At 42.4% G+C, this 27,714-nt stretch overlaps 1 protein-coding gene across 4 annotated transcripts in view; it reads left to right on the plus strand.

Moving 5' to 3' along the window:
- Nucleotides 1-27,714, plus strand: part of SEMA5A (semaphorin 5A) — a 655,298-nt gene that overhangs the window by 499,802 nt on the left and 127,782 nt on the right. For all 4 annotated transcript variants that reach the window (XM_073332372.1, XM_073332370.1, XM_073332373.1 and 1 more), the window contains exons 14-15: nt 3,045-3,188; nt 12,840-12,987. In XM_073332372.1, the coding sequence (XP_073188473.1) occupies nt 3,045-3,188; nt 12,840-12,987 (292 nt within the window). The remainder of the gene's footprint in view (nt 1-3,044; nt 3,189-12,839; nt 12,988-27,714) is intronic.

Genomic DNA, 27,714 nt, shown 5'->3' on the forward strand with positions numbered 1-27,714 from the left:
AGTTTTGTGAAACTAATTAAGTTGACCACAATTAATATTAACAACAGAAATGTAGGGGGAAAAAAGCAATGCATTTGGTGACACCGACAATTTAAAGCCCCAGAGTTTAGTAATTTATTGGGGCCAGAGATACTTTGGCAGGACCAGCTTTTTTTAAACATTAGTTCTGGCCCAGTGATCAGAAAGAACACATTTTGAGTGCCAAGTCCCGGGAGTCACAACCCTTTAGCACCACCTCCGTTGGACCAGCTCTCAGGGTTTGTGAATACATGCACTAGGGATGGGGAGCAAAAGAAGGGTCCTTGTCTCTCTGCACTGGAGAGGAGGCAGGTCCACCGTAGCCTGTGCTGATAGCATAATATCCTGGTCTATGGCCAACCAAGTCTGGTCTTGCACCCACTTTTCCATCCCACACCACTCACCGGACCCCATACACAGAATACTAGAGCAGATCATTTTTCAATCTAAGCTTAGAAACAAAGTGTTTGTTCTCAACAGTCTTGGCCAAGTTAGAGGGTGTAGGATTAGCAGACTTGTGCTGACAACTGGTGATAGTGAAGGAAGTGGGTCTAATTTGATCTGGAGCTCATGTTTCAAACTTTTTTTACACCTAACTCCCAAGTTAAAACTTGTTCAGTGGTCTGTTCTGTTCATTTCCAGCAGTTCCTTCTTTTATTACTTTCTCTAGTCCATTACTTATGCTACGCCAGTAGCAAATACTTTAACTTCCGAATCACCTCATGATATTTTTGCATGAATCACAACAGATGTTATCCGGCATGTAACGGTAGACAAAATGATTCCAGCTGATACAAGATGCAATAATGAATGAGTGTAAATAGTTAAGAAAAATCAATACGGTGCTTACAATTGACTGTAGAGTAGAGAATTGTGAGAAGGAGAGAGGATAAGGATACTATATGAAGCTAAACAGTTGAACAAGAGTTATTAGGTATCTGTTGTTGCTGAAGTATGGACTTGGAGGGCCAGAATTTTAGAGGTATTTATTTAGAGGTGTTTAGGCATTGCTGCACTCACTTCTGCAACGTCTCACTGATTGAGAAGCCTAAATTTTTAAAGGGATTTAGGCACTTAGATAGTCGATGGGATTTGGACTTCTCAATGCCTAAATCCTTTCTAAAATGTGACAGGCTCCTAAATCAAATGGGCATTGCAGCACTGAGTGCAGCAATGCCTAAACACCTCTAAAAATCTGGGCCTGAAGGCTTAGATGGGAATAGAGAAATACTCGGAGGCTCACCAGAGATATTATCATAGTCACTCCTGCTAACATTACATCATCTCATTTGCATAACCACTCATACTAATAATTGATTTTCAGAGGTACTGTACTGGGCACCCAAAGCTCCTATTGATTTTAATACATCTGAAAATCATGCCATTCATACTAATCCTTACAGTAATCAACCCTGTTTTGCTGTTCAAAGTCAGTAGTTGTTAACTATGATATTTTTAAGGCAGTCATTTTCTGTAGTGTTAAAATTCTGGGTCCATTAAAACAAGGGAAGATTCATGCAGTGCTCAAATAGCAATGAACCATTAGTAAAAGTTAAAACTGCACTTTTTTGGCCAACTATTGAAATGATCTGACAAGTTCAACATTTTTATCCTGTTGTAGAATTGAACCAGTTGAGCTTTTTAATTTTTGAATCATTTCCCAATAGAGTAAAACAATTTGTATTATATTAACCTTAGTATTCTTTTTAAATGTTTATAATGAAATCTCAAGAGCATAACATTGTTGAGTTTGATTTTTGTTGAATTTCTTATCTGTACAGCAATTTTCAGGTGTGAAAAAACCCAGTGGGATACTATAATGCATTGATTTCTTTAGGGTTTAAAATTTCTTTCCAGACATTTGTCATGATACTGTTCATATTGAAGTCAATAGGAGTTAGCCACTGACTTTAATGGGAACATGACTGTGCCTTCTAGGGGTTTACAAGTATTAGAAATCCGTATTGATTCTGTTAGCTCTATCAGCACCTTTTGGTACTCTTACCCATAAGGTATTGTTATCTTCTTTGAGGATTTTGTGGAATTGTGAGCTCATGTAATTGTCTCTTCTTGAAATCTTACTTCTTCTGGAACTTGATTTTTTTTCTTTTTGTTGTTTAAAATGATCTTTTTCTCTTTTTTTTTAAACAGAAGAGGAAGGGCATGAACTTGAAGTTTTAAATCTTCCTTAAAAGACATGCTATAAATAATGTGGACTGTCTAACTGAGCAGTTCTCAAACTTCATTGCACCGCAGCCCCCTTCTGACAATGAAAATTACTACATGACCCCAGGAAAGGGTTACCGAAGCCTGAGCCTGCCCCAGCCCCACCACCTGAGCCACATTTCCTCGGGCAGGTCGGGGGGGGGGAAGTAAAGCCAAAGATCAAGGGCTTCAGCCCCAGATGCAATGCCTGTAAACTGAGTCCTGTCGCCCAAGGCTGAAACCCCTGGGCTTTGGCCCCGGGCGGTGGGGCTCTGCCTTTGGCTTCAGCCCCTGGCCCCAGCAAGTCTAAGGTTAACCCTGGAAACCCCATTAAAATAGGGTTGCTGCCCACTTTGGGGTCCTGACCCACAGCTTGAGAACTGCTGCTTTAACCTACTTGAGCAATATGTAATTCAAAATTATCTCCAAAAAGTTAATGTGGGCATTTAAATATTAAATGTATCCAGAATAAATTAACTGAGGAAAATTGAATTCCAATTTCTGTTGTTTGTGTTTTGGATTCTGAAATAATGTAGGAGAATGTCAGATTGCCCATAGGACTTTGTGGGTTTTATATTTGTTTGGTCATTGGGCCCATTTTAGCAGCAACATATCATATAGACCAGGTAGAAACAATGGGAAAAACAAGTATCAGAGGAACTTCTTTTTTCCACCAAGTGTTCTTCTGGAAGTTTAACTCCATACAGAATTAACTATCTCTGCAAATATTAATGGGCCAAATTCTGTTCTCAGTTACACCCATGTAGCTGCTCACTGTATATTATAACAGATGACAGAGCCAAGGCTTATTATTCTACTAGAAATGGGGGCTGGACTCCATGGACTTCCTGGTCACCCTGCAGTACCACCTGTGGAATTGGTTTTCAAGTCCGCCAGCGTTCATGCAGCAATCCAACTCCTCGGCACGGGGGCCGCGTGTGTGTGGGACAGAACCGTGAGGAGAGGTGAGTTAACTTTTCTCCACTGCCTGTTTTAATTTTTTCCATTCAGGTTTTCATGTTACATTTTTCTCTTTTACCTGCTTTCTGTTCCTTTTTTAAAAAAATTTCCAGTACAATCTCTTACTACAATTACTATTAACAAGGACATGGACTTCAGCAGTGCATTCAGTTTTCACTTATCTGAGTCCTTCCCGAACCGACTGAGCTCCCAGCAGTACTACTCAGCTGATTGTGTTGAGGCACTCCTCTCTACTATCCCTTCAGACTCTGAAAATTGATTGTAATGTGATTGAATTGCAAGTTGACCAGACTCAAAATCTGCAGTAAAGTGTTGTTAGATCACAGCACTGCATTACTGGTGGACTAAGTTCAATTTTTATATCTTAAATAAAATTAAGCATCAATACAGCAAGTGGGAAAGTTTTAATGGTTTTGTTTGTATCTAATAAATATATACCATACTGGAATCAAATATGTTCTTTAGTAAGTAAAGCTGAAATTGTTTGTGTGTATAGGTTTCAGAGTAACTGCCGTGTTAGTCTGTATTCGCAAAAAGAAAAGGAGTACTTGTGGCACCTTAGAGACTAACCAATTTATTTGAGCATCCAATGAAGTGAGCTGTAGAATCATAGAATCATAGAATATCAGGGTTGGAAGGGACCCCAGAAGGTCATCTAGTCCAACCCCCTGCTCAAAGCAGGACCAATTCCGAGTTAAATCATCCCAGCCAGGGCTTTGTCAAGCCTGACCTTAAAAACCTCTAAGGAAGGAGATTCCACCACCTCCCTAGGTAACGCATTCCAGTGTTTCACCACCCTCTTAGTGAAAAAGTTTTTCCTAATATCCAATCTAAACCTCCCCCACTGCAACTTGAGACCATTACTCCTCGTTCTGTCATCTGCTACCATTGAGAACAGTCTAGAGCCATCCTCTTTGGAACCCCCTTTCAGGTAGTTGAAAGCAGCTATCAAATCCCCCCTCATTCTTCTCTTCTGCAGGCTAAACAATCCCAGCTCCCTCAGCCTCTCCTCATAACTCATGTGTTCCAGTTCCCTAATCATTTTTGTTGCCCTTCGCTGGACTCTCTCCAATTTATCCACATCCTTCTTGTAGTGTGGGGCCCAAAACTGGACACAGTACTCCAGATGAGGCCTCACCAATGTCGAATAGAGGGGAACGATCACGTCCCTCGATCTGCTCGCTATGCCCCTACTTATACATCCCAAAATGCCATTGGCCTTCTTGGCAACAAGGGCACACTGCTGACTCATATCCAGCTTCTCGTCCACTGTCACCCCTAGGTCCTTTTCCGCAGAACTGCTGCCTAGCCATTCGGTCCCTAGTCTGTAGCTGTGCATTGGGTTCTTCCGTCCTAAGTGCAGGACCCTGCACTTATCCTTATTGAACCTCATCAGATTTCTTTTGGCCCAATCCTCCAATTTGTCTAGGTCTTTCTGTATCCTATCCCTCCCCTCCAGCGTATCTACCACTCCTCCCAGTTTAGTATCATCCGCAAATTTGCTGAGAGTGCAATCCACACCATCCTCCAGATCATTTATGAAGATATTGAACAAAACCGGCCCCAGGACCGACCCTTGGGGTACTCCACTTGATACCGGCTGCCAACTAGATATGGAGCCATTGATCACTACCCGTTGTAGCTCACGAAAGCTTATGCTCAAATAAATTGGTTAGTCTCTAAGGTGCCACAAGTACTCTTTTTCTTTTTGTGTGTATATTAACCTCTAAACAGGTTTCAGAGTAGCAGCCGTGTTAGTCTGTATTCGCAAAAAGAAAAGGAGTACTTGTGGCACCTTAGAGACTAACCAATTTATTTGAGCATAAGCTTTCGTGAGCTACAGCTCACTTCATTGGATGCATTCAGTGGAAAATACAGTGAGGAGATTTATATACACACAGAACATGAAAAAATGGATGTTTATCATGCACACTGTAAGGAGAGTGATCACTTAAGATGAGCTATTACCAGCAGGAGAGTGTGGGGGGGGAGAAAACCCTTTGTAGTGATAATCAAGGTGGGCCATTTCCAGCAGTTAACAAGAATGTCTGAGGAAAAGTGTGTGGGGGGGGAGTGGGAATAAACAAGGGGAAATAGTTTTACTTTGTGTAATGACTCAACCACTCCCAGTCTCTATTCAAGCCTAAGTTAATTGTATCCAATTTGCAAATGAATTCTAATTCAGCAGTCTCTCGTTGGAGTCTGTTTTTGAAGTCTTTTTGTTGAAGAATTGCCAATTTTGGGTCAGAAATCGAGTGACCAGAGAGATTGAAGTGTTCTCCGACTGGTTTATGAATGTTATAATTCTTGACATCTGATTTGTGTCCATTTATTCTTTTACATAGAGACTGTCCAGTTTGACCAATGTACATGGCAGAGGGGCATTGCTGGCACATGATTGCATATATCATATTGGTGGATGTGCAGGTGAACGAGCCTCTGATAGTGTGGCTGATGTGATTAGGCCCTATGATGGTGTCCCCTGAATAGATATGTGGACACAGTTGGCAACAGGCTTTGTTGCAAGGATAGGTTCCTGGGTTAAACACTTCAAGTCAGCTTTTAACTTGGTCTTTTATTTCACAGTTCGTTGCTTCCCCCAGTACTAGATGTTTTGTCATACTACCTCAAAATGTAGTTTGGTCTTTTGATTCCATCATTCACACATCTAAGAGACTCCAATTTATTATTACCTTCCATGAATCCCAACAAAGAAATGAAACATTCATTTTGTATATATATTTAGACAGACTACTGCATTGACATGTATTATCTTGTTTCCAGGGGCATCCTGTCAGCTTCAGAAGAAATAGCAAGCTGCGATACAATCATGTAATAGTGTTTAAAATTCTGAGTGCATGAGCCATCAGTTCCAAAAAATGTATAAGGATCTATTTTTTCTTGGATGCACACTTAAAATTTGCATTAGTGTTCCTGTAAGGTACACTCACAGAAGCAAGGGAAAACTGAATTTTTTTCACTGAATCTGCATCTTTCCAGTGATGTAGATAATGAGAAAAATTAGATTAGCAAGTCATTCCAGTGGACCAATGTTGCACACCACACTGCTTTTTTCATAGAAATTCTAGGAATCTGCCCATGTAACACAAAATTAAGAGGGCGAGTGTCCTAGAAAATGTGCACACTTCTGGCTATTTCAGAGCAATGCATATTTACCATTCTTTGGTCAAAAGGCCAAGATTTTTATATGCTGTAATATACTCTCGGCAGATAGGTTATCCAAATAAAAAGCTGCCCCCAGCAAATATGGAACTTTAACTAAAATCTCATAGCTCTCTGCCAGCCTGAACACCAGTTATCAGTTTTGTTGAGATGACTGGTCAGTACAGCGCAAAAGAAAATCTGAGTGAGTTTATATTAAAAAGGAGTTGAGATTTGAGTAAAATCCACAGGGTGAGTTTTGGTTAAGTATTGTGTCATTTTTTGTATTCTAATTGTCACATGGATTAAAGGATAAATAGACATTTTAAAGAACAAATAGTAATAGGTATATATCATGGGGGCTCGGCATGTCCAGCATGGGCCGCCCTCATTTACGCAGTTCAGGGTTGATACACCTCATCACAGAGTCATCGAGAATCTCTGCTCAGTCAAGCTATCACAATCAGGAACTCTGGACCCATGGGCAGGGCAGAGAAAACAATCAGTCTATGGCCTCTGGGACTCCTGGCTGGGACAATCAATAGCAGTTTGGGGGCCCTAATCTCCTGGGCGGGGAGGAGTAAACAAATAGTCTGTAACCCCTGGGGCGTGACAGCAACCAGTCTATATCAAGAGTCCCTGGTAGTCACATATAGTGGCAAGTGCAGGGCAGTGGTAGGGGAACCCAGACCCACCCTACTGCACCGGGTTCTGACCCAGGGCCCTATGAAGCTGGTAAACTCCCTATTAAGGATAGAGGCATTTGCTCATAACATGTTCCCTAGTAGATGACGTGCCTCCCTAAAGGGGAAGACAAGTCACCTCCCCACGTGTCTCCTCCCCACTCGCTCTCCATATCCCCTCCCCACCCCACATTACCCGCATGGGGGAGAGGGGTTCTATCCTCCCGCTGCACCAACTTGTGACCCTCCCCTTGCAGCATGTTCAGCTGCTCTCCCTGGAAACCAGGCCCAGGCGGGCAGTGGGATGGAGCCGCTCCTGGTTGCTAATCTGTGCAGCGTAGCCAGCTATCTCAGAGAGAGCCTGGCTGGGGAGGGGCGGCAGTGGCAGCCCACTCCCTGCGCAGGCTTGACTTCCAGGGACAGTGGCCGAGCATGCTGTGGGGAGGAGGCGCCAGCTCGCTTGGCTGCTGTCCCTGGAAGCCAAGCCCTGAACGGGGGGTAGCCCACTGCTATCGCCTCCAGTTGCTCTTCCAGGCAGCTGCTGCGCTGTACCGGGCAGCATCCCAGCGTGGCTGGAAGAGGTTCTGGCCCCGCCCCTTCCATTCCCCACCTGGGAAGGCTGCTGAGGGGGGGCACTTGACCCTGCATGCACCCTCAACACATCGCCTCTTCCTACCATAAAGCCCATCTTGGGCATCTCCTCGGCTGGCAGTGGCTTGGCGTTCCCATCAGTTTCTGCAGCTGGCTGTTCCTCCACAGCGTTGTCCAGGTCCATGGCCACAGTAGTCTGAAGATTCGATGGTTCCTCTGCAGGAACTTGCAGCACACGTCCTTTCTCCTCCTCAGCCAGTTGCTACTGAGCTGAGTTGACTCCTTTTATCTGTCCCTTCCACCTGGAGCACACACAGCGAGGGAGAGGGGGCGTGGTCTCCTGAGCCCACAATGATTGGTCAGCCCCACTGGCCCAGTGAGTGGTCAATAAACCCTGTCACAGTATAGAAAATAAGAAATTATTTCAGTGAATCAGAAATTAAATGCTCACTATTGAGACAGTGGGTACTCTAGAAAAGCACATTGTAAAAAGGGCAATGATATATGGAATACTTCAGAAAATAAATAATATTAAATTACAAGGTCCAGATGGTGGTATTGAAGTGCTCTGAAGGTTCAAAAGATTGAAGTAGTTGAGTTACTTTAAAAAAAAGTAAAAACAACAAGGAGCCCTTGTGGCACCCTAGAGACTAACAAATTTATTTGGACATAAGCTTTCGTGGGCTTATGCTCAAATAAATTTCTTAGTCTCTAAGGTACCACAAGGACTCCTTGTTGTTTTTGCTGATACAGATTAACACAGCTACCACTCTGAAACCTTAAAAAAAAGTATAACAAAATCATTTGTAGAGCTACTTTTCCAGACGACTGAAGTACAACCTCACTTCATTCCCCAGGACCACCTTGGTACCAGGAAAAGTAATTGAGGAAATCATTTTAGAGCTATAATGCATCTTAAAGAGCAAAGTATACTAAGGACAAACCAGTGTTAGGTTTTGTAAAAATAAAACTTCTTTCCTTGTATCTTAGAATTTGTTGAGCTGGCAAAAGAGTGGACACAGGAGAACCAGTGGATATAATGGGCTGGATTTACCACTTAACTCCAGTACCAACTGAGTTACACCTGCATAAAACTGGAATAATGCATTGTTAAATTAGGCCCAGATGTTTAGGAGTGCTGAGCCAATAATTCACAACTAACAATTTACAAAGAAAGAGTAACTTTTTTTCCGGCTTCCAGAACAACAGCAAGGAGATTCTGATTTATTAGGTAAATTGGAAAAGAAGGGGATCAATATGAAATTTGAAAGGTGGATAAGGAACTGGTTAAAGGGGAGACTGCAACGGGTCATACTGAAAGGTGAACTGTCAGGCTGGAAGGAGGTTACTAGTGGAGTTCCTCAGGGATCGGTTTTGGGACCAATCTTATTTAATCTTTTTATTTCTGACCTAGGCACAAAAAGTGGGAATGTGCTAATAAAGTTTGCGGATGACATGAAGCTGGGAGGTATTGCCAATACAGAGAGGGACCAGGATATCATACAGGAAGATCTGGATGACCTTGTAAACTGGAGTACTACTAAAGGATGAAATTTAATAATGAAAGTGCAAGGTCATGGATTTAGGGATTAATAACAAGAATTTTTGTTGTAAACTGGGAACACATCAGTTGGAAGTAACAGAGGAGGAGAAGGACCTCAGAGTATTGGTTGATCACAGGATCACTATGAGCCGCCAATGTGATATGGCCGTCAAAAAAGCGAATGCAGTCTTGGGATGCATCAGGCAAGGTATTTCCAGTAGAAATAAGGAGGTGTTAGTACCGTTATACAAGGCACTGGTGAGACCTCACCTGGAATATTGTGTGCAGTTCTGGTCTCCCATGTTTAAGAAGGATGAATTCAAACTGGGACAGAGAAGGTCTACTAGGATGATCCGAGGAGTGGAAAACCTGTCTTATGAAAGGAGTCTCAAAGAGCTTGGCTTGTTTAGTCTAACCAAAAGAAGGCTGAGGGGAGATATGATTGCTCTCTATACATATATCAGAGTGATCAGGGAGGGAGAGGAACTATTTAAGCTCTGTACCAGTGTGGACACAAGAACAAATGGATAGAAACTGGCCATCAGAAAGTTTAGACTTGAAATTAGATGAAGATTTCTAACCATCAGAGGAGTTAAGTTCTGGAATAGCCTTCCAAGGGTAGCAGTGGAGTTAAGAGACATATCTGGCTTCAAGACTAAGCTTGATAAGTTTATGGAGGGGATGGTATGATGGGATAGCCTAATTTTGGCAATTAATCGAGCTTTCACTATTAGCGGTAAATATGCCGAGTCACCTCTGATGGGACTCTAGAGAGGGGGATCTGAGTTACTACAGAGAATTCTTTCCTGGGTGTCTGGCTGGTGAGTCTTGACCATATGCTCAGGGTTTAGCTGATTGCCATATTTGGGGTCGGGAAGGAATTTTCCTTTGTGTGTATGTGTATGTGTGCCATTCTCCCTTCTGCCCTCGTCACTGCTGTAGACAGTCTGTGCTGAGGGCAGCAGTTACACAGATCTTAGTTTCTTACATTGCTTGTTTTGCTGAATTACTGTATAGTGTAAGCCCTCTGGGTCCTGGGAAAAAAATTAAAAGGGAGAGAGAGTGTGTGTGCAAAAGGCAATAAGAAGTTACTGGCTAACTTGAAATGCAGCCGGAAAGAGGCTTAATAAAACGTGGCTCAGAACCTCTTGCTACAACACAGTTCCCAGATTTGCCCCTGTAATTGATCTTTAAATATAAAAACATATCTGATGATTTTGGAGCTTGGCTGGCTGAGGTGAATCTAAGACTTGTGTGCTGTGATATTTTCAGAAGGGGAAAAAAATGCAAACCGAGCTCTGTGGCTGATTTTGCTTTATTAAAAGTTAAGCAGATTGTATAAGTACTTTGTGATTTTTGTAGCTTCAGATATATCTTTAACTGGACTTGACTAGCAGAATTCCAGCATTCCTAACCTTTCAAATACTTCGAGTATCAGCTACAAAGTTAATTTGGTAAAGTCTTGTTTCTCCCCTGTGCTTACTTGAGAGAGAGCAAGAAACATGACACGTTGACATTTGAAAATGGGACTTGGTATTAAAAAAAAAAAGGCACTTCATTTATAACACATTTTATGTGACATGAACCTATAACTTCTTGGCTTCATGTCAAAGATTAATTTTATTGTATGTCTGTGTCTCAAACTTCATTACAACCACTCTACTAAGAGCAGGTGGAATACTGCAAAAAATGCGTGCACGTTGCTTTGAATAATAAAAGGATGAAATTTCTTCTGTCATCATATGTGATCCCTTTTACTCTATTCTCATGAACATTCATATTAGCAAACTTTTGTTCAACAATTGATCACAGAGAAGAGTGTCACAAACATGCATGCAAATGTGCGTGTGTGACTGTTTTCGCACAGAGAATGTTTGTAAATCCATTGTGAACATTCTGAGGGTTTGGAAGCTATCAGAGCAGAACCCCATGATGTGACTTAGGTGACCAATTACAGTGTGAACAGTAAATTACTAATAGTGAATATTCAAAGAAATAGGTGAATAGTTTATAAACAGTACACAGGCTGAAATATGTTTGGACAACCCATTTCTTGATAATTTGATTTAGCAAATACATACAAATAGGAGTTTTTCTCAGATAATTCTCAGAGAAGCGGGGTGGGGAGGGGAGAAGTCTCAATTAATCAAATGCATTATGTGCTGTGAATAGTTTGCCCTGCTCTACGTACACATAAAACCAGATTTTGGTCTCATTTTTCGCATGCAACCTTGTTAGTTTCAGTGGTGTTGCACTGGCCAGAAAGCAAACTTTACTCTCTGAAGCAGAATCCCACATTTAAGATAAACCTACATCTACATGTGCAGTACAAACACATACATACATACATACACAGAGAAATTGGTTCTAAACATTCAGAGGGCTTGTCTAGGTAAACAATTAGTGCGCGGCATGCTGGGGTGTAAACCTACAGTACACTAGCTTGCCACTTACTAACTTCCTGTGTGGATCCTGCTACTGTGCACTAAAAGGTACCTAGTGCTCTTTGATCTGTTCCACTTTGAAATGAGAGTAGGTCATTGCGAACTAGGGAACTATTAGTGCACAGTAGCAAGGTCTACACAGACAGCTAGTCTGCGTGGCCAAACTAGTGCACCGTAGATTTACACCCGAGCTTGCCATGCACTAACTATTCATCTTGACAATCCCCAATACTTTAGTAATAAAGAATTATAGGTTGAGGTGTTTAGGGATTTGTGAAAGAAAGGTCACTGCCACTGATGCTATTGAAGACAACAGTAGATTTGTAACATCACTATTTGTATTCAAGTATAAAAAAAATGAGATCGAAATATTAATGTTAATTTTCATGGCAGGACAGTATAAATGGATAGAAACTTGTTGAGTGGGTAAAGGGAAAATAGATAGTAGATAACCAGTACATCAACAGTAGGAAGGAAGTGAGGAAGGAAATTGTGTCCTGTATGATTTTGTTCAGGCCGGACAAAATCCATGGAGTAGAATTTGGCTTCTCCCTTTGGATAGCTATCTGGTCTTCTGATTCGGGTTGTTTGTAGCCCACTGGGAAAACCTAACTAGGTTACCATGATTAGAAACACACTTTAGAGGTAAAAGCAATAACATAATCAAAACACCATAGTATTCCTATGCTTAGAATCATGTTTTATCTCTTATTTTATCTATAACATTAACTACACTGGGACAGTTGAAAAGCAAACTCAGCTATATTTGAATTGGAAAAAGAAAGCTTGCTTCTTCTAGAAAAGTAATGCCAGCATAGACGTCTACTTACCTAATCCATGAACTAAATTCTGCCCTCAGATATCTGTGTATGTTACTTCTACAAAAGTAGTGATTGACCTAACTACTATGGTAAATAATATGCTACCAGTACAATAGAGTAGGTACATTAAATAGATTGTAGAAAGAGATTAGACAATGAAGAAAATGCTACACCCACAGTATTATAAAATACAATTCCATTAATGGTTATATACTATATATACTTCTGACTTTTTTTTTTTTTTAAAAAGGGTTCAACAAATAAATATAGGGCCATCAGTGTAAAACATTTCCATATGCAAACATCTTTCTAAATAATGGAAAATGTAGAAGTTGGAGACCTTTTGTTGTACTAAATAGTTTCTTTTCCCTCTTGCTTTCCCTTGTCACAGATACTGCAATGAGCACTTGCTGTGCCCTCCACATATGTTTTGGACAGGCTGGGGTCCGTGGGAACGTTGCACTACCCAATGTGGGGGAGGGATTCAGGCTCGTCGCAGGATGTGTGAGAATGGCCCTGACTGCCCTGGCTGTAATGTGGTGAGTCGCTTCTATGCCTTCCCATCAACAAATACTTGCATGTTTTGCAAACATTTTGATTCATGAGTGTGTATTTATAGCTGTATTGTTTTTATTTTACTGAGAGAAATTCATGTTTGCAAGTTAGAGGATGCTGTTATACAACATGAGCTAGATGAGAGACCTCCTAAAGGAAAGTTGTTACAGATGGGGATTTGTCATAGGCATATTTATTTTGTTTGTTGCAAACTAGGAGAAAAATATGCTCACTTTGTTCTAGTCAGAATTCTGTAAAAGTAGAAGAGGAATATGGGTCCTCGCATATTGGACCAATTTTTAAGTTTCCTAAGTTCAGAGGATAAACTTGATAATTGTGAAGTTTGTCATTCATTGACCATTACCTTTTTGTTAGACCACCAGAAGGCCTGTTCAAAACATAATAAAAGGTAATTTATAATATTTTTGTTTTGTTTTTTTCATATGTCCTTACTCTGTTACTTTTGACATTTATGCCACAAGTGAAATTTCACTTTTGCAAGCAGATTGAACACTTTCAAAGGGTTTTTTCTCTTTCCTTGACTCATCTTTACGAATTAACCAAGCAGTCTTAAATTCTGCAGTCTTTCAGAATATTTTTCTTCCAGTGGTGACAGGCACAAAGGAAAATGTATGACACAGATCGGTGTTTAAACTTCTGTGACTGGTGCAGAGAAGTTAGAATGTAATCTGTAATTTTTCCATATAGATCTTTCTTGATAATCGTGTACTAACATTATATGATTCATAAGGCTGAGCAGTATTTTGGATTTAAAATGATTTGTTCATGGTCTCAAATAAAAATTGCATACCCCAGATAGCCTTGGGAAATTACATGAGTTAGGAAGAATGTTATGAGGTGCTTTGTCAGATCTTAGAATTGACCCAATAAGATTATGTTACTGGGATTTGCAATCTGATTCCCCTCACCAGTGTCATTCTTAAAGTGTTGTAAAACGATAGCATAGTCTAGTATATTCAAACAGTTCCTACCCAGTTCAGCTACTGCATGCTTACGTTAGACAGCTCTTTGGTTTAACTGTTTCAGTAAAACTAGTAGTTTTATCTCTAAGAGACCCCCAAACAATTGAATATAGAATCACATACATGTAGGGCTGCAAGGGACCTTGAGAGGTCATTTAGTCCAGACCTCTGCACTAAGGCAGGACAAAGTATATGTAGACCATCCCTAACAGGTGTTTGTCTGACCTGTTCTTAAAAAAACCTCCAGCCTCCCTTGGAAGCTTATTCCAGAGCTTCACTATCTTTGTAATTAGAAAGTTTTTCCTAATATCAAACCTAAATCTCCCTTGCTGCACATTAAGCCCATTTCTTCTTTTTCTACCATGGAGAACAACTGAGCACTGTCCTCTTTATAACAGCCCTTAACGTATTTGAAGACTATGATCAGGGCCACACTCAGTCTTCTTTTCTCAGGATTAAACATGTCCAGTTTTTTAACCTTCCTCGTAAGTCATGTTTCCTAAACCTTTTAAAATCATTTTTGTTGCTCTCTTCTAGGCTCCTTCCAATATGTCCATATATTTCTTAAAGTGTGACACCTAGTATTGGATACTGTATTGCAACTGAGGCCTCACCAGTGCTAAGTAGAGAGGGACAGTTACCTCCCATGCCTTACATACGACACTCCTGTTAATACACCCCAGAATGATATTCGCCTTTTTTGCAGCTGCATCACATTGTTGACTCCTATTCAATTTGTGATCCACTATAAACCCCTGATCCTTTTCAGCAGTACTACTGCTTAACCAGTTATTTATTCCCCATTTCATATTTGTGTATTTATTTTTTTCCTTCCTAAGTACAGTGCTTTGCACTTATCTTTATTGTAATGTGTCTTGTTGATTTCATTTGTCCTGCTATGGTAGAAGGACAGGAGACACTGGAGGTGATTTTAATTAGGCTGCAACTTTATTCTTACATATTTGGAAGTACCTGGCAGATAAAATTGTACAGAGTTTCATATACAATTCCATATATTCAGGGGCTGCCATCATCTCTTCCTATTTCCAATCCTGGCCCCATCCATCCTGCAGCTTGGACCCTGCCCCCCTCGTATAAAGGTTATGGTGGGGGCTACAATAAAGGGGAAGTTGACTCCCCACCGTACCAGTCATAGGAGCCCTAAATCCCCTTTTTCTGCTTCTTTAAAGGATTCCTCCTTTAAAACCTTTACCATCCAATTTTATCTGATCACCATATCCATTCCCTATGGAGTACCTGCACTGGACATCTGCCACAAGCTTACATAATGAGTTGTGACATTATAACCCAATTTTCAGCCCTGCCCCTTCCCTATTCCAGCAGGTCCGTAACCAGCTGTGGGGAGGCGAAAAATCCACCTTGCCTCAGCCAATCTGGCAGTCAGGGAAAATTCTTTCCTAGCCCCTCAAGAAACGGGACAACTGGTGTAATGTCCACAATGGATAATTGAGACCTGATATTTTAACTATTTCCATGGGTTGGAGGGTGAGTTCTGCTATTCTGGTCTGGATTAAAGAAGGCTTTTCCGGCACTACCTTCAGTATAAATATCCCCCCTCTCTTCCAGTCAGCTGGGGCTGGGGGCAGCATCCCCCATTCGCTAATCTGGTCCAGCTGTACTGCTTCCTGCTTCTTTACCTGAAATGGGGAAGGGGGACTTAAAGAGTCAACAACCATCTTCCTACCAGCCTGCGGGACAAAACCTATCCCTGCAGTTAAAGGGGAAAAAACTCACCTTCTCCATCCATCCCGGCAAAGGGCCCCACTACTTGATACACGGTGAGGGTCTTCTCCCACTTGTCGAGGACATTTTGAATTCTTATCCTGTCCTCCAAAGAAAACCAACTCTCCTACCCTAGTGTCATCTGTGTATTTTATAAGCATACTTTCCACTCCATTATCAAAGTCATTAATGAAAATGCTCAACAGTATCAGACCCAAAATAGACCCCTGTGGGACCCCAGTGTGATAGCAAACCACTTATAACTACTCTAAGTATGATCTTGTTACTCTTTGAGTATGGCCTAAAATAGTATCACTACTTGGGTGGGGTGGGGCTGAGTCACATGGGAGGGTTACATGCCTTCCCTTTAGCTGGCACCCCTCCACCCCCCTTGTGTTCCTCCCATGAGTTGCTTATGTGCAGAGCACCCATAAGAAATAAACTCTACTGGTGCTGCTGCTACCAACAAAATTATAATGTATGCTCTGTAAATTTCCATGTACTTGGAAGACAAAGAATTTAAGTGCAATGACTAAGTGTTGTTTACTAAGCCTCAGTGAGTCTGGAACGAAAATTTAGTATTGAATCAACAGTTTCTTTACCATAACAGAGTTCTAAGGGATACCCAGACACATACCAGAACTACTTTATTTGCATATTTCTTGCTAAAAGATCGTTGCCCTAATAAGAAAAGACCAATTAAAATATTTTTATGACTTGTTTTCGTTGTTGATTGGCTCCAACATTTATGTTCATAAAATATTCTGATGAAAAAGGGTAATCCTATCCAGAACAGAATGCAGTGTATCCCACTGAGGGCTTGTCTATATAGTGCATTAGTGTGCACCAACTGGATGTAAATTCTACTGCATACCAGCTTGTCATATACTAACTGGCCTGGTAGACCCTGCTGGCATGAACTAAAAGTGTTTTGGTTTTGATTTAACTCCATAACTTGAGATCAGGCCTCAGAGATGGGTCCTACTCAAGGAAGGTTTATGAGTTAAAGATAATATACAGAATCTCTGCCCCTTTAGTTCTCTCTTTACGGCTCAATTTTCATTTACTTTCAGACTTCCTGACCTTGCTTAACTCTTTATTTCATACTAATCAACCTTATGTAGCTTATCCAGAGACCTTCAGCTGAAGATCATTTTGTTTTGCCTAGTGGCCCAGAGCACAGCAAAAAGGCTGCCAAGTTTGTTTTCTGAATGGTTATGAAGCTGTGAAAAGAAACAAGTTTGAAAGTAGGTAAACCATTTTAGGCCAGACTCGTCCCCACTAAGTACAGTTTCTTAAGCAAAAAGAACTCTGCTCAGTGGTTGACATATGGTGGGCAGATTTGATATCTGGTTGTCCCTCACAAGCATGCAAGTGGGATCTGCTTGCTCAGTCATCTTCAGGGCTCAGATTGGGCCAGTATACGGCAGCAAGGAGTATCAGCACTTTTGTTATGATCTCTTCAAAATATAAGATTTACTTTTTCAAAATGAAGTCTCTAGCTATTTGGGATGTTGTGGTACATACACTTGGTTCACATTTTTGAGGCTAACTGACGCAGTGACATCAGGCTGCATTTTAGAACCTGAAATGACAGCTCTGAGATATGAACTGTCCAATTCATCTCAATGGGTGTTAACTCAGAGGCCAGAAACCGCCAAGCCTAAGGAGCCTAGATGATCCCCATTAGGTATTTGAGCCCCGCTGGTGGGGATGCATCATCAGGGAATGCCAACTTCACTGAGAGGAAACCAATCACAAGGAGCTCAGCAGAGACAGTGGGCGTATTCAGACTCCACTGAGGACAAGCTGAGATGAGAGAGCATGTATGACCATATTTTGAACAATCTGCACGCTCTCTTGTGAGTGGTGTCTCATTTTATGGATGGAATTTAGAAGAACATTGCCACTTTTTCTCCCCAACTTGATCCCTTTTTGTCTTTAACCAGAAGTGTGGTTTCAGCATCTGACTAAAGTAAGCCCCCTCTTTTGTACACTCTTGAAGCTATGTCAGCATGATGCAACTGTGCTTTTTAGTAGGATGAGGAAGAGGAGAGACCATATCACAAGGAAAGAAACTGGTAATCTGGTTTTGTTGGCAGGCTTTTCCTCTTCTACTTCCCACCCACTTCTGCTTGTGGAAATGTCTGTAGAAAGTAGGGGGAAGCAGTCTTTATATAAGGCTAAAACCTGATAGTTTTCTTGCATCCTGAATTCTGTTAGATACAGTTGAGAGTCAGAGGAATTTTTTGTTTTATTTGCGTGTTGAGGAAGAGGAGAAGAATATTGTATACAGAATTTTGTTTAAATAAATTCCCAGCCTGCCTGTCTAAGAAGTGATCAAGCTGTAAAGAGTGAGAATCTTTAAATCAGTCTTGCTGGAGTTGGGATAATTGTCACTCCTGGTCTACATCTTTAACCTAGGTCAACCTCGCTATATCACTCAGGGATGTGAAAAATTCACACCCGTGAGAGATGTAGTTGAGCTGATCTAAACCCCAGTTTAGACACTGCCTGGTTGATGGAACAGTTCTTCCATTAAACTAGCTACTGCCTCTCGATGGAGTTGATTAGCAATGGGAAACCACCTTCCACTTCTGTAGCAAGTATTTACAGCTAAATCACCATAGCTGCAGCTGTGACACCATAGTGCTTGTAGTGTAAATGAAGCCTTATGCTCAAAAAAAGAAGCATAAAACATCATTAGAACTAGGAAAGAGTTTCATATGCACAACAAATACTTGGTGTGTTTTTATAATTTTCCGTATAAAATGAGATAATTGTTGAATTGACTTGCCTGGGAGACAGACTATGACTTAAATTTCAGTAAAGTGAACTTCCTTTCAGAAAGGTAAAGATGAGAAATAAAGTAGGCCCATAAGTGCAACTGATGTCTGAGGGCAATCTTTTGAAAACTTGTTAATTAAAACAATTGTTCTTACTTGTGGTAAAAAATGTCTTTTTCTCTCCTACTGTTAATTATTGTAAAAAATTTATTTACATAAAAACAGAATGGTTGTTCCTTAATAATTAAACTCTTCTGGCTGCTTATTCCTCACCTCATGTTATTCTTCTTTGCGTCTGACACCATAATTTTCTCCACAGAAACTCATAGTAATGTTACAATGTATGTGCCCAGAATTGTTTCTGAAGACAGTATTTTTAAAGTTGTCCATTACATGCTAGTATCTTTTTTTAAAAATATAAAGGGAAATACATTAAAAATATGCCAAAAACTAGAAATACACTATGGTATTTCAAAGCTGTATCATTTACTGAAATTTCACACAAAACATGAAAATAGATGACCAAAGGCCAATAACAAAGACATGAACATGGAGTATGGAGTATAAGATAACTATAAATCTTCATGATGTAAGAGAACTATACAATAGAGAATCTTAAAGGTCAACAAGAAAAACTTTGAAATCAATATGCTGAGACAAAGGGACCCTCTGAAGGTTAATCAAAGTTAATATAGTATGCTTGGAGTTGTCTAATGCCTGATAGGACTATTGCGGTCAAATTTAGCAGCAGTTTAAAGTCTGGCAATAGAAATCTTAAGTAGATCACAAATCACATGTTACTGTAAGGTAGACAGGAAATACATGAGAAACAGAGGGCATTGTGAAAGTCTGTGGATAGAACTGGTACATCATACTCATATACATTGTACATTTGCTTCAGAACTTCCTTCTTTCCCCCTGAGAAACATAATCTCAGTTGAATTTGCTTCTGGCTAATAATGCAACTAATAACTAATTTTTAGACACTCTTTTCTAGAATAAGAACTCTAGGCTGAGTCTCAACTAGGCTGACATATTGTATAATTATACACTTGTCCATAGTCTCATTTCACATCATACTAATAGTATAAATCCTTTTTATATCTATGGGAGGGAATCTGCAAAAATGAATGTGCTTTTGGTGCCAAAACTAAGTTAGTCAGCATTCTGTTGCTGAATAAAGCAAAGGAATTATATTTGCTTGTCTAAAAATAGTCGACTGTAGCATTTTTATCTTGTTTCATCTTCAAGAAATTCTGATAATGAAATACATTTACATCCCAAAGTTTCTATTATGAATCAAGGTGGAAAATAATCATACTTGAGAAGACTAATGTCAGAAATGTTCTCTTTCATTCTTTTATTATGACTTTAAAAAGGAATTTGGAGATGGGGTCTTTGAAAAGGACATTGTCCATTAGAGGAGGCACAGCCTGCCTCACAATATGTGCTTAGTTTCAAATATGAATTCGTGATGTTTGGTCTGGGGAGATGAGAACAGAAATGAAAATTGCTTTTATTCTTTGTTGTGATGTATTTTTTTAAATTTAAGCTAAGGGGAAGGGGAATTAACCCCCCCTTGTTCCCCCATACCCCACAACAAACATGCCACACAAACAAATAGAAAGCGCACACAAAAATAAGATACAAAATAATCCAGGTTCTCACACATTTGCCAACCTCATCACTTTGCTTTTTATACTAACTTTTTCTCCCATCCTTTGTCCTGTCTGTTCAAAGTATAACTGTTTCCTGTGTGTTTTTAAAGTGTCTGGCACAATGGAGACCTGATATAAGTTGAACCTATAGGCACTGCTGTAAATCTAATAATAAATAATAAATTAGACAATGGTAAAAACATTACAAAAATAAAATAACACAGAAGAATTATTTTCAGAAAATCACATCTAGCATGTGCACATTGGCTAATGCAGGAGTGGGCAAACTACAGCTTGTGGGCCAGATCTGGCCCCTAAGGCCTTTGGATCCGGCCCGCGGGACTGCCACCCCCGTGGGACCCTGGGCCCCGTGCCGCTCTGGGAAGCGACCGGCACCACGTCCCTGCGGCCCCTAGGGGAGGGGTGGGGCAGAGGGCTCCACGCACTTCCCTTGCCTGTGGATACCTCCCCCAAAGCTCCCATTGGCCAGGAACTGGGAACCGCCAATGGGAGCTTCAGGGGAGATCTCCACAGGCAAAAGCAGTGTGTGGAGCCCTTTGCGCCCCCCACCCCCACGGGCCGCAGGGATATGGTGCTGGCTGCTTCCCAGAGCTGTGCCGGGCCAACGACCAATGATACTGCCAAGAATGACCTTGAGCGGATCACTCCGGACTACGTGGCTCTGGGAAGAAGGATAAAGGAGTTGGAGGCGCAAGTGGTGTTCTCGTCCATCCTTCCCGTGGAAGGAAAAGGCCTGGGTAGGGACCGTCGAATCGTGGAAGTCAACGAATGGCTACGCAGGTGGTGTCGGAGAGAAGGCTTTGGATTCTTTGACCATGGGATGGTGTTCCATGAAGGAGGAGTGCTGGGCAGAGACGGGCTCCATCTTACGAAGAGAGGGAAGAGCATCTTTGCCAGCAGGCTGGCTAACCTAGTGAGGAGGGCTTTAAACTAGGTTCACCGGGGGAAGGAGACCAAAGCCCTGAGGTAAGTGGGAAAGCGGGATACCGGGAGGAAGCACAGGCAGGAATGTCTGTGAGGGGAGGGCTCCTGCCTCATACTGGGAATGAGGGGCGATCAACAAGTTATCTCAAGTGCTTATATACGAATGCACAAAGCCTTGGAAACAAGCAGGGAGAACTGGAGGTCCTGGTGATGTCAAGGAACTATGACGTGATTGGAATAACAGAGACTTGGTGGGATAACTCACATGACTGGAGTACTGTCATGGATGGTTATAAACTGTTCAGGAAGGACAGGCAGGGCAGAAAAGGTGGGGGAGTAGCACTGTATGTAAGGGAGCAGTATGACTGCTCAGAGCTCCGGTACGAAACTGTAGAAAAACCTGAGTGTCTCTGGATTAAGTTTAGAAGTGTGTGCAACAAGAGTGATGTAGTGGTGGGAGTCTGCTATAGACCACCGGACCAGGGGGATGAGGTAGATGAGGCTTTCTTCCGGCAGCTCACGGAAGCTACTAGATCGCATGCCCTGATTCTCATGGGTGACTTTAATTTTCCTGATATCTGCTGGGAGAGCAATACAGCAGTACATAGACAATCCAGGAAGTTTTTGGAAAGCGTAGGGGACAATTTCCTGGTGCAAGTGCTAGAGGAGCCAACTAGGGGGGGCGCTTTTCTTGACCTGCTGCTCACAAACCGGGTAGAATTAGTGGGGGAAGCAAAAGTGGATGGGAATCTGGGAGGCAGTGACCATGAGTTGGTTGAGTTCAGGATCCTGACACAGGGAAGAAAGGTAAGCAGCAGGATACGGACCCTGGACTTCAGGAAAGCAGACTTTGACTCCCTCAGGGAACGGATGGCCAGGATCCCCTGGGGGACTAACATGAAGGGGAAAGGAGTCCAGGAGAGCTGGCTGTATTTCAAGGAATCCCTGTTGAGGTTACAGGGACAAACCATCCCGATGAGTCGAAAGAATAGTAAATATGGCAGGCGACCAGCTTGGCTTAATGGTGAAATCCTAGCGGATCTTAAACATAAAAAAGAAGCTTACAAGAAGTGGAAGGTTGGACATATGACCAGGAAAGAGTATAAAAATATTGCTCAGGCATGTAGGAATGATATCAGGAGGGCCAAATCGCACCTGGAGCTGCAGCTAGCAAAAGATGTCAAGAGTAACAAGAAGGGTTTCTTCAGGTATGTTGGCAACAAGAAGAAAGCCAAGGAATGTGTGGGCCCCTTACTGAATGAGGGAGGCAACCTAGTGACAGAGGATGTGGAAAAAGCTAATGTACTCAATGCTTTTTTTGCCTCTGTCTTCACTAACAAGGTCAGCTCCCAGACTGCTGCGCTGGGCATCACAAAATGGGGAAGAGATGGCCAGCCCTCTGTGGAGATAGAGGTGGTTAGGGACTATTTAGAAAAGCTGGACGTGCACAAGTCCCTGGGGCCGGACGAGTTGCATCCGAGAGTGCTGAAGGAATTGGCGGCTGTGATTGCAGAGCCATTGGCCATTATCTTTGAAAATTCGTGGCGAACGGGGGAAGTCCCGGATGACTGGAAAAAGGCTAATGTAGTGCCAATCTTTAAAAAAGGGAAGAAGGAGGATCCTGGGAACTACAGGCCAGTCAGCCTCATCTCAGTCCGTGGAAAAATCATGGAGCAGGTCCTCAAAGAATCAATCCTGAAGCACTTGCATGAGAGGAAAGTGATCAGGAACAGCCAGCATGGATTCACCAAGGGAAGGTTATGCCTGACTAATCTAATCGCCTTTTATGATGAGATTACTGGTTCTGTGGATGAAGGGAAAGCAGTGGATGTATTGTTTCTTGACTTTAGCAAAGCGTTTGACACGGTCTCCCACAGTATTCTTGTCAGCAAGTTAAGGAAGTATGGGCTGGATGAATGCACTATAAGGTGGGTAGAAAGCTGGCTAGATTGTCGGGCTCAACGGGTAGTGATCAATGGCTCCATGTCTAGTTGGCAGCCGGTGTCAAGTGGAGTGCCCCAGGGGTTGGTCCTGGGGCCGGTTTTGTTCAATATCTTCATAAATGATCTGGAGGATGGTGCGGATTGCACTCTCAGCAAATTTGCGGATGATACTAAACTGGGAGGAGTGGTAGATACGCTGGAGGGGAGGGATAGGATACAGAAGGACCTAGACAAATTGGAGGATTGGGCCAAAAGAAGGATAATCCCAATAAGGATAAGTGCATGGTCCTGCACTTAGGACGGAAGAATCCAATGCACCGCTACAGACTAGGGGCCGAATGGCTAGGCAGCAGTTCTGCGGAAAAGGACCTAGGGGTGACAGTGGACGAGAAGCTGGATATGAGTCAGCAGTGTGCCCTTGTTGCCAAGAAGGCCAATGGCATTTTGGGATGTATAAGTAGGGGCATAGCGAGCAGATCGAGGGACGTGATCGTTCCCCTCTATTCGACATTGGTGAGGCCTCATCTGGAATACTGTGTCCAGTTTTGGGCCCCACACTACAAGAAGGATGTGGATAAATTGGAGAGAGTCCAGCGAAGGGCAACAAAAATGATTAGGGGTCTAGAACACATGAGTTATGAGGAGAGGCTGAGGGAGCTGGGATTGTTTAGTCTGCGGAAGAGAAGAATGAGGGGGGATTTGATAGCTGCTTTCAACTACCTGAAAGGGGGTTCCAAAGAGGATGGCTCTAGACTGTTCTCAATGGTAGCAGATGACAGAACGAGGAGTAATGGTCTAAGAGGGTGGTGAAACACTGGAATGCGTTACCTAGGGAGGTGGTAGAATCTCCTTCCTTAGAGGTTTTTAAGGTCAGGCTTGACAAATCATAGAATCATAGAACCATAGAACATCAGGGTTGGGAGGGACCCCAGAAGGTCATCTAGTCCAACCCCCTGCTCGAAGCAGGTCCAATTCCCAGTTAAATCATCCCAGCCAGGGCTTTGTCAAGCCTGACCTTAAAAACCTCTAAGGAAGGACTGACTCATATCCAGCTTCTCGTCCACTGTCACCCCTAGGTCCTTTTCCCTATCCCTCCCCTCCAGCGTACAAAGCCCTGGCTGGGATGATTTAACTGGGAATTGGTCCTGCTTCGAGCAGGTGGTTGGACTAGATGACCTTCTGGGGTCCCTTCCAACCCTGATATTCTATGAAGGCAGGCAGGGAGCCTGCCCTGGCACCGGTGTGCGCCGCTGCCACTCCAGAGGCGCTCCAGGTAAGCAGCGTCAGGCCGGAACCCACATCCTGCACCCCACACCCCAAATCCCTGCCTTGAGCCCCCTGCCTGCACCCCGCACCCCTCCGGCACCCCACATCCCTGCCCTGAGCCCCCTCCCAGACTCCGCACCTCTCCCTGCACCACTGCCCTGAGCCCCCTGCCACACTGTGCACCCCCTTCTGCACCCCAACCCCATTTCCTGATCCCCCTCATACACCTCAGACCCCTCCTCTGCCCCAGCCCATTGCCCTGATCCCCTTCCTGCACACTGCACCCCCTCCCACACCCCGCACTCCCTCCTGCACCCAACCCCCTGCCCCAGCCCTACATTCATGGCCCTGCATGCAATTTCCCCCACCAGATGCGGCCCTCGGGCCAAAACATTTGCCCACCCCTGGCTAACGTCATGTTCAGAAGTCCAGTTGGAAACCTGTCTGGACTTTTGCCCATGCAGTTACCGACTTTGCTTGCACAGTTATGCTGAATGTGACATTTAAATTGAGCACACTGCTGTATGCATGTGAAGATGGGGCCCTGTTCATAGTGCTTGGTTTTTCAGTTCCTAGCAATCAAATTACTGAGTGATTTATTTTATTTTTTTGAAATGTTTTTTAAAATGTTTGTTTTCTTTTTGAAACAAACATTGTGCTAGACATCAACTTTAGGAGTCAAGTCATTTAAAAAAAATGTTTAAAATCGGAATAGACCCTCGGCTGGTGTAAATTGTCATAGGTCACCTGAAGTGGTATAATCAGGAAGGCCGAAACACAACTGGAGTTGCAGCTAGCAAGGGATGTGAAGGCTAACAAGAAGGGTTGCTACAGGTATGTTAGCAACAAGAAAAACGGTCAGGAAAAGTGTGGGACCCTTAAAGAATGGGGGAGGCAACCTAGTGACAGATGATGTGGAAAAAGCTGAAGTAATCAATGCTTTTTTTGCCTCAGTCTTCACAGACAAGGTCGGCTCCCACACTACTGTCCTGGGCAACACAGTATGGGGAGGAGGTGAGCAGTCCTCACTCGTGAAAGAATAGGTTAAGGACTATTTAGAAAAGCTGGACATGCACAAGTCCATGGGTCCAGATGCAATGCATCTGAGGGTGCTGAGGGAATTGGCTGATGTGATTGCAGCACCATTGGCCATTATCTTTGAAAACTCAGGGTGATTGGGGGAGGTCCCGAACAATTGGAAAAAGGCAAATAGAGTGCCCATCTTTTAAAAAGGGAAGAAGGAGAACCTGGGGAACTACGGACCTTTCAGCCTCACCTCAGTCCCTGGAAAAATCGTGGAGCAGGTCCTCAAGGAAACCATTTTGAAGCACTTGGAGGAGAGTAAGGTGATCAGGAACAGTCAACATGGATTCACCAAGGGCAAGTAATGCCTGACCAACCTGATTGCCTTCTATGATGAAATAACTAGCTCTGTGGATGTGGGGAAAGCAGTGCATGTGATATATCTTGACTTTAGCAACGTTTTTGATATGGTCTCCCACAGTATTCTTGCCAGCAAGTTAAAAAAGTATGGATTGGATGAATGGACTAGAAGGTGAATAGATGCTGGCTGGATTGTCGGGCTCAATGGGTAGTGATCAACAGTTTGATGTCTAGTTGGCAGCCAGCATCAAGCGGAGTGCCCCAGGGCTTTGTCGTGGGGCTGGTTTTGTTCAACATCTTTATTAACGATCTGGATGATGGGATATATTGCACCCTCAGCAAGTTTGCGGGTGACACTAAGCTGGGGGGAGAGATAGATACACTGGAGGGTAGGGAAAGGGTCAAGAGTGACCTAGACAAATTGGAGGATTGGGCCAAAAGAAATCTGATGAGGTTCAACAAGGACAAGTGCAGAGTCCTGCACTTAGGACGGAAGAATCCCATGCCCTGCTACAGGCTGGCTAAGCAACAGTTCTGAAGAAAAATACCTGGCTGTGATGATTTAGTTGGGGATTGGTCCTGCTTTGAGCAAGAGGTTGGACTAGATGACCTCCTGAAGTCTCTTCCAACCCTTCTATGATCTTCTATGATTCTAAGTTAATGGAGCTATGGCAGTTTACACCAGCTCAGGATCTGCTGCAGGGTGCCCATATTGAACTGTGTCAGTGACTTCCAGCTGCTTTGTGATCCTTTCTTTCGTGGACTCTAATTTGACCTTGGTTTGAACTCTTCCAGGCAAAGGCAGGTAGAAGAATTCTCTTAAATGGCCATTCCAATTTTTAAATTCAAATCCTAATAGTGTCATAAGAACATGAGCAAACTATGAAAACAGATCCCATTCCATTTCATTACAGATATACTCTCATCCAAGAGTTTTTCTCGTCTTTAAGCAGCATTTAATTTAAACATTGCATGTGAATAGACAGTGCTCATTTCTGGGGATTCCAAAGTACTGTAGAGCAACAATTCACTGTCTCTAGAACTCTCTTTTGATGTTCACCAAGGGTTTCTTGTTGGTATGTGCTGGCCTTAATTTAAACAGCAGTGGTGTGACTTGTCCATATCATTGCACAGCATAAAGTTGTTTGGAAGAATGACCAAATCTTAGATACATGTTAATTAAATCTTTTGGAGAGTGTCCAACCAATTTGTCTTAATAATTAAGAGGACTAGGTTTTCTGCTTTGGATTGTGTGTGTGTGTGTGTTTGTAATTTCAAGATCATTCAACTGAGATGTAGGTATGTAGTTCCTAAATCATCTGCCCATCTGAAATATGTAGGTTAGTGACAGTTATGTACAAATGTAAGCATAAATTCCAGGAAAAAAAGAATTAAGCTCTTAGATGCTGTTTGTACCTTGTTTGGGCATCATATTGTATAGTGATTGGTCTGATCTAAGAGAATGCCCCCCATTATTATTTCTTGAAATTATTTTATCATAGTGGCAAAAGGAAAGTCACAAAAATGCTGAAGATATAGTTTCTTCTAGACTGAGTTCTGAGTTGCGTTGGGTAGATAGAAAGATTAAGAATTAAAAAGGAATTGAACATTTGTATGGATATTAAGAATATACAGAGATATCATAATTAATGACAATGAAAAGGTTGAAAGGGATATTATAACTCATGCTTCAGCGCTTAAACCAGTCTGACTACTGGAGATCAGAATGAGACCTATGTAGAGCAGATTATTCCTATTGTAGTGTTCTCATGCCATTCTCAGAAGCATGGTTCTGACCACTGTTGGAGACAGGATGCTGGACTAGATGGATCACTGGGCTGATCCAGTATAGAAATTCTGATGAGCCATTTTACATTAACTAATCAGATTGCTTGAATCAACTCTTTAACACCTTATTCCTCTTATGATTGCTTTGATTCCTGTTAGATTTACCATAATATGGTTAAAATCCCATGGTGTAAACAAATTTCCCTACCAGAAAAT

This window comes from Lepidochelys kempii, chromosome 2 (assembly GCF_965140265.1).
Source record: "Lepidochelys kempii isolate rLepKem1 chromosome 2, rLepKem1.hap2, whole genome shotgun sequence".
NCBI classification, from domain to species: Eukaryota; Metazoa; Chordata; order Testudines; family Cheloniidae; genus Lepidochelys; species Lepidochelys kempii.